This window comes from Marmota monax, unplaced genomic scaffold (genome assembly GCF_021218885.2).
Source record: "Marmota monax isolate L192 unplaced genomic scaffold, Marmota_monax_Labrador192_F-V1.1 WCK01_AAM20220418_F8-fsc00181, whole genome shotgun sequence".
Taxonomy (NCBI): domain Eukaryota; kingdom Metazoa; phylum Chordata; class Mammalia; order Rodentia; family Sciuridae; genus Marmota; species Marmota monax.
This window is the reverse complement of record NW_026694276.1, coordinates 756,843-764,831: the sequence shown is the minus strand read 5'-3', so window position 1 is coordinate 764,831 and position 7,989 is coordinate 756,843. Positions and strand designations below refer to the sequence as shown.

Here is a 7,989-nt window from a genome sequence, read left to right as displayed (position 1 = left end):
GGTCAGGGTCGCAAGAGGGAGAGCAGAGAGGTAGTGACCTGCAGAGCAAACTCTACTGCTCTGGCCACCTAGGTAGGCACACCTTCCAGTTTCCCAATGGAAGTTAGAAATATGTTTTTTTAAAAAAATTTTTCTATTATGAAAAAATTTCAAACATAGAAATAGAATAGTAAAATGAGCGACTATAGACCCACTACCTGGATTCAAAAATTATCAAGATTTTGCTGCCCTTATTTAATCTATTCTGTTAATTTTTTTTTTAAATGTGAAATCTCCAAAATTAGATGTTGGCTTACAGTTTGGGAAAGCATATGTGTACCAAATAATGGTTTCCGTGAGTCAGCTTCATACCGAGGGTCGTGCGATTCTGTTCAGGGAAACCGGGCTGCTCCTGCTGGCTGGGAGTATGCCGGGGCTCTGGGCCAGGCCTCCCTGTGCTCCTGTCCCAGCTGCACCCCAAGCAGCTCATAAGTACTCCAAGGGTCACCTGCATCTCCCTTGCTTTGAAGGGTGTCAGGCTTCAGCCTGTGGGTCTAGGATTTAGGTTATAGTACATGTGGATAGGAAGAAATCTCACCAGGCCTCTAGCGTGGCTTAGTTTGGTCTCTGTAGTGTAATTCGGAAGGGGAATTTCAAGGGACAATTCATTAATTTTCAACAGATTTTTAGTGAACACTTACTAAGTGCTGTGATAGACACTCTGTATACAGCAGTAGACTAAGACAAGAATGGCTGGCTTTTGAAGTTGACATTTTTGCTTGGAATTATAGATAAAATAGAAAGGCTGTTATATGTGTGTATGTGTGATTGTATGTATATATATATATTTCTATTTCTTCCCTTTTGGTTAGGTGGTCATAAGGCTGTGAACAGTTTGTCATTCTCCCTGCCCCATGGAGAAGGCCTTCCTCAAGGGCCCAGGGGCTGTGCAGCGGAGACAAGTGTGGGACAGAGGTGACAAGAGCTCTGAAGGTGGAGTGTGTTTGCAGACAGAGCTGCCCCACATCATCCACCTCCTGCATTTCTCAGTCACATGAGTCCACACAATCCTCTCTTCTGGTTCAGTTTGAGTTGGGTTCTAGCCACCTGCCACAGAGTGTCCTGCCTGACACATCCCTGCACCAGCGTGTGTCTCCTCACTGAGTGTCTGAACTAGTTGTAGGGAAGGAGCTGGGTGAGGGGTGGCCAGCCCATCAGGGGGCAGCTGCTAACCCGCCTATGAGCAGGGCAGCGCAGCCCTGTGTGTGAGGTGGTTGGGAGGGGTGGGGACGTGTCCACTGTGCCAGGCCACACTGGGCCTGTGTTAGGAGATACTCCCAGAGGTCCTGCGGGGCCTTCTTATGCAGTCAAGTGGCTGAGCTGCTCTAAGTGGTCTCAGTACAGATGTGGATCAGGAGAGGCCGGGGCAGTGGCGGGGCCTCAATCCCGCCTCCCTGATGTCCCCGAATCTCAGGAAGGGATGCTAGCCTAGATTATGGTATTTTGAGTTAGGCTTTGAGTGACAAAGACTTGAGGGTAACAAGATAAGTGTTAGGTTCTTGACCAAGAAGGTGGGCAGATGGGGCAATTAGGGTGCTGTCTGCATCTGATTGTACCCATTTTGTGCTCCCTTCATTGGGGGTGCTTAGAGTGACCCCAGCCCTTTTTATTTTTAAATTTTAAGACAGGGTCTTGATAAATTGCTGAGGGCCTCACTAAATTGCTGAGGCTGGCTTTGAACTTGTGACCCTCCTGCCTCAGCCTCCCGAGCCACTGGGATTATAGGCGTGTGCCATTGCGCCCAGCTTGTCTTCACTTTTTGAAGCTTAGGTTTCCATATCTGTTAATTACGTGAAAACAACACCTACCTTCTAGAATTATCAAGGTCTGACTAGGATTGCAAAGGCAAGTTCTTGACTCATGTGGGCAGTGTTAGTTTGTCCAAAAGGAAAGCATTTAAAGAAGAATAATAAATTCTATTGTGAGGTGCTTGATGCCCACGCATTGCTTTTGGCAATCCTCTATCACCGAGTAAGGTCAAGAGGTAGAGTGTAAGAAGCAGAGAAACAGGAAGTCACTAGGGACCTGCCTCAGCGAGGGCCAGTCCTAAGCGGCTACTTTGGAGGCCCGTGAAGGCCCTGAGAGGCCAGATTGGGTGAGGGAGGACAACTGGGAGGCCTTGGGGGCCAGCTTCTTCTGGAGTGGGAGGGGTGAGAACATTGCCATGTGTGCTCTGAGGTAGGGCTTTTTTTTTTTTTCTTTTTTAAATCTCCATTTTCCACTTAAGGAAACTGAGGTTCATTGAAGCCAAAGTCATATAATTAGAAAGAACTCAGCCAGGTCCTTTGATTCCAAGTCTAGAGGGGTTTCCACTCAAAAACCCTTAAGTTTTCAAAAATGCTTCCATGGTTTATAAAGCACTTTTTAAAGAAAATGATGAATAAACACAACTGTTAGTCCTGACTTACACAATTTTTTTTTTTGCAAAGACAGAGGCATAAAGTGGAGGAAAAGAAAACATGAGACTTGGAAGCCCTTTGCAAAATGAACCACGCTTAGAAAGGGTTCTTGTTTCTCTGATGTTGTTTGCTTATTTTTACTATGAAAATTAAGAGAACCTTTGTCCTTTGGGCGTCCTCCTACAGTGGCTGAGAAGTATCTGCCACACAGGAGGAGCTCTGTAAATATCCACTCACAGAGTGCAATCCTCAGGCCCAGCTCCTCTTCCCCAGAGGTAGGGTCTTCTGAGCCTGGCTACTGACAAATCCTTCCCTCCCGAGTTGGTAGTGGGACTCCCCACCCCACCCCCACCCCCGCCCCTTCCTTTTGAACTTGAAACATTAGATCTACCTAGGCTTTGAGCCTGCTGGCCTTAAGACAGGAACCATACCGGCAGCTCTCCTGAGTCTCCAACTTGCTACTTAATTCTGCAGAGCTCAGGACTTGCCTGGCTCCATAATTGCATGAGCCAGTTCCTTATGTGTGTATGTGTGTGTGTGTGTGTGTGTGTGTGTGCAGGTATGTATGTTTACAGAGTAGTCCCGTCTGGTGTGTGGTTTTGCTTTCTGCAGTTTCAGTTAATCTCCTAGTCCACCACAGTCTGAAAATATGAAATGGAAAATTCCAGAAATAAACAATCATAAGTTGTTTTTTTTTTAAATATGATACTGGGGTTTGAACTCAGGGCCTTTCACATGCCAGGCAAAGGCGTTGCCACTGAGTTACAGCTCCACCTCACAATTCATAAATTTTTAATAACTTTATAAGTTTTTAATAACATTATAGAATATTCTTCAATTGTCCTATTTTATTATTAGTTATTATTGTTAATCTCTTACTGTGCCTAATTTATGAATTACACTTTATCATAAGTATGTGTGTGTAGGAAAAAGCATGGTATATATTGGGTGTGGCAGTATCTGCAGTTTTTAGGCATTCTCTGGGGGGGTCTTGGAACGTATCCCCTGCAAATAAGGGGGGATACTGTACACATAAATCCGTGTATAGCTAAGTTTATATATAAATTTTTATATTCATATAAACACACACACACACACACATCCTATTGATTCTGTTTCTCTGGAGAACCCTGATGTGGTTGTAGGCCAGAGCTATGTAGTGACCTATGGGCCATGGGCATCGTGCTGGTGTTGACTTACCTTTCTGGTGTAGGGTGGTGTGGGATTGGGCCCGAGGGAGACACAGGGCCCCCTTACGTGAGAGATGGGTGGGGAGGGTCAGAGTGGAGGCTTCCCTCCCTGTCCTTTGGGGACTCCCAGTTCCACTCCCTCATCTTGGGAGCTTGGTGGGCTGATCATCTCCTCTCCCAGGAGGGCCCTTCCTCTGGTCAGCCTGCCACAACCATACCTCCTTTGTAAACCTGGCCTCTGGGTACATATCTCAGGGCCTGCTCTTCCCTCCCCAGCTGCCTCTTAGGCTACTTGGCCAATTCCTGCAGACTCGGTGGGAACTGAACTGCGAGGCGGTTAGTTCCTGTTTTCCTGGAGCCGTCTTCTGGGCCTCACCTTCTCACACTTAGGATCCATGGTCTTTGTGTTGACCCATGGAGATGACCAGGTAAAAAGGATAGAGGGATGAGGTGGGTGCAGTGGCACATGCCTGTAATCTCAGTGGCTTGAGAGGCTGAGGCAGGAGAATTGTGAGTTCAAAGCCAGCCTCAGCAAAAGTGAGGTGCTAAGCAACTCAGGGAGACCCTGTCTCTGAACAAAATACAAAATAGGACTGGGGACATGGCTCAGTGGTCGAGTGCCCCAGAGTTCAATCCCTGGTTACCCACCCCCGCTTAAAAAAAAGGACATAGGGATTGTTCACTGTCCAAGGAAGGGGATGAGGAGTAAGAGACCCAGACAGGTCCTGCCTCCCCAGGTTGTGCTTAAGTCCCAGGCCCCGGAGGGAAGAATGTCCCTGTCCAGAGTTTTGAAAGTCAGACCTCTCCAACTCCTCTCACCCTCTCCTCAATTCTATCACACCCTCTTCATTAGTGGAAAGAACAGTAGATTCATAGGTGTGACATTTGACAGCATTGACTGTCATTGCTTCTGAATGACAGGAGCTTAGTTGTAAGTTGCTGATCCCTGATTGGTTTATCCGCAGTGTGGGAATAACCATCAAATCCGTTGCCCTGGTCATATTGAGATGCAGTGACATGTGTTGGTGAATGGGCTATGGAAAATTTATGCAATGCTGTGTAAGTATAAGGGATTGTCATTAATTATTATTATTAAACAACTCAAGTCTCAGTTCTTATTGCTGATAGCAACTCTGGCCTCTTAATATGCTTCTTCTGAGGAAAACAAAACCCAGTACTTCTGAGTCTTTAATGTGCAAATAAATAAACTGGGATCTTGTTAAAAGTGTAGATTGTGGTTCAGTAGGTCTGGGCATCCTGGATTCTGGTTTTTCATGCTCCCAGGTGATGTCAACACTCCAAACTACTTCAGAGGAAAGGCCCTGAAAGGTTTATAATAAGCTGAGAAGAAACAGCTTAGGAAATACAGCAGAAGTATGGATTTATTAAAGCAGTATGCAGCCAGAGATGGCCTGTTGGTCACAAAAGATACACTTTGGTCTTTGGAAAAACAGAGGGTGAGAGGACAGAGAGCGAGAGAAAGCAACTCTGGGACTCAGGAGACCCTGCACTGATCACTTCCTGGACTTCTCTGAGGAGCAGCCACCATTGGTCTTATTAAGAGAGTCGGTGCTGCCTGTTCTTGAGCCCACACTATTGAGGATTTTGTCAATCTCTCCTGGGATGTTTTGCTTCTCTTCATTCTCAGTCTCTCGGTGGTAGAAGTAGTTGAAGTTGGAGACGATGACAGGCACAGGGAGGGCAATGGTGAGGACCCCGGCAATGGCACACAGAGTGCCCACAATTTTTCCCCCTGGGGTAGTCGGGCACATGTCTCCATAGCCTACAGTTGTCATGGTGACCACCGCCCACCAGAAGCCATCAGGAATGCTGGAGAAATGGGACTCTGGCTCATCCACCTCGGCAAAGTAGACCGCACTGGAGAAAAGGATGACCCCAATAAAGAGGAAGAAGATGAGCAGCCCCAGCTCCCGCATGGAAGCCTTCAGCGTTTGCCCCAGGATCTGCAGCCCCTTGGAGTGGCGGGAGAGCTTGAAGATGCGGAAGACCCTCACCAGGCGGATGATCCTCAGGATGGCCAGGGACATGTTTTGCTGGTTGCTTGGCTCCGTCTCCTGGACCAACTCTGTGATGAGAGTTGCAAAATAGGGGATGATGGAGATGATGTCGATGATGTTCATGATGTTCCTGAAGAAGTCCGTCTTGCTGGGGCAGACCACGAACCGAAGCACCAACTCGAAGGTGAACCACATGATGCAGGTGGACTCCACCATGAAGAAAGGGTCAGAGAACATGGTCTGGGAGAGGTCTGTCTTGTTTGCATGGAGTCTGGGGTCCCTGACCACCTTCAGCTCCCTGTCCTCCCGGAACTCCGGTAGTGTCTCCAGGCAGAAGATGGTGATGGAGATGACCACGACCAACACTGAGACCACGGCCACCCCACGGGCCGCACTGGAGCTCTCAGGGTACTCAAAGAGGAGCCAGAACTGCCGGTGGAATTCATTGGTGGGGAGCGGTGTTTCAGGGTCTTTGATGAAGCCTTCGTCCTCTCGGAATTGGTCCATGGCCTCGCTGCCCAGCTCATAGAAGGAGATCTCATCAGCAAAGACGTCAATAGGGACATTGGCTGGCCGCCGGATTTTCCCACCAGATTGGTAATAATACAGGATTCCATCAAAACTTGGCCGGTTCCGGTCAAAGAAATACTCATTTCTCATAGAATCAAAGAACTGCATCCTTTTCTCCCGGTCTCCCAGGAGGGTCTCTGGGAACTGATTGAGGGTTCGGAGCTGGGTCTCAAACCTCAGCCCAGCGATATTAATGATCACCCGCTGGTTTCCTTCATTCCAGACGACTGGCTCAGGCCCTGGAGGATCGGCATAGTCTCCTGGGAGCTTGGAGAAGGTGGTCTCATGGTTGGTGCTATCATTGATGAGGATCTTCCAGTTGGAAAAGGGGCTGCTCCCAGGGTGGCCTTTTGGATTGGACGGATCAAAGTCTGTAGCATAGCCTGGCTCTTCCTGGATTTCATCTGAGTTATCAAAATTGACCAGAGCAACTTCCATTTCTTTCCAGCCACAAACATCCATTCTAGGGGGATCAGGGGAGCAGCATGAAGACCCTCAGTCCTCACTGCCCGCCGTGAGCTGTGGAGAAGAAGAAATTCATTATATACGGGCCAGGGTAGGATACAGCTGGCTCTTGATTATTGATGTTAGATATACCAATGGATTAAGCAATGACTTATTTTTTGCTTGAGAAGGTCGCTTTGGCGACAGTCTTCCCTTGAAATCAATTTGCACCCCCTGAATTTACACATGCTAATACCTACTAGAAATTGCAAAGAGGGCCCCTAGAGGACAGGGACAAACTTTTCCCAGCAAAGGAGTGTCACTATATATGTTGGCAGAGAGGAGTCATAATAAAAGAGAAAGTTACTATTTCATGATAATAAAAAGGACAATTTTGTATGTGTGAAGACTTGAAGTTCACCCAACATTTCCACTTTTATTCTCCTTAGCTCTTTTCTTTCACCCTCAACATCCAGTCCCTTTTGTTTACGTTCTTCAAAATATATCTGGAAGTCTACCATTTCTCATCACCTCCTCCACTATCTCTTGGACCAAGTGGTGAAGCCTGGGAGTGAATACGTGAGCCCCCGTTGGGATTCTGTTCAGAAGGGAGAATGCAGGCTGGAGGAGGGGTCACCGACTAACATGTCCCCTCTAGTACACTCTAAAGAAGCTGTCTGTGCCTTGGGCCCCACATCTGGATATAACTTCTAGAGTGATTTTGAGGGTGCATTAGATACATATGTTAGATGCTCGGTGGAGGATGATTGTGTTATAGCTACGTTTTTTTTGCCAACTTCTCCACATCACAGGAACTTTAGAAGCCAACATGCCATTGGAATGTTTTGGCTTGAGTCCCAGGTAGTCACGGAGAATGATTTTGTTTTAGTTATTTTCACTGGGAAGTGACTACATAATTCTGTGTGAGTGTGGGGCGGGGTCAGGAGAGCATGCCCAGTGGGCTTGGATAGCCACGAATATCGTCTGACATTCCTTCCCCCAGTCCAGGCCAGCTTCAGTTTCAACTGGAGAGCACTGAAGCCAGGCAGAGCAGAGCGAGGGTGGAAGAGGGGAGGGACCAAGCCCGAGATGAAAGCCGGAGTGGTCATGGCCTTGGGTAGTTTCATTTACAGGCGACAAGGATATCTGCAGCACACAGTGCTGTCAGTCTCTTCACACGGACGCCACCTTCCCTTATCTTTCTGGATGTGGGGTTAGGAGATGTTATTTCTATCAAGCCACAGAGCCAGGTGACCTTCCCTGGATCACACCGCTCGTGCTACAGAGTCCCGACAGAACCCTGACATGGCCTCCTGGTGCAGGGGGTGT

At 47.7% G+C, this 7,989-nt stretch overlaps 1 protein-coding gene across 1 annotated transcript; it reads right to left on the bottom strand.

Annotated features, from left to right (window-relative positions):
* Positions 1-5,142: 5,142 nt before the first annotated feature.
* Kcna10 (potassium voltage-gated channel subfamily A member 10) lies at positions 5,143-6,678 on the bottom strand. The gene has a single exon (XM_046467270.1). The coding sequence runs from the start codon at positions 6,676-6,678 to the stop codon at positions 5,143-5,145; it is 1,536 nt and encodes a 511-aa protein (XP_046323226.1).
* Between the last annotated feature and the right edge of the window lie 1,311 nt (positions 6,679-7,989).

What these genes read in the sequence shown, in the direction of transcription:
- Kcna10 (XM_046467270.1), bottom strand. Translation starts at nt 6,678, where the DNA reads ATGGATGTTTGTGGCTGGAAAGAAATGGAAGTTGCTCTGGTCAATTTT.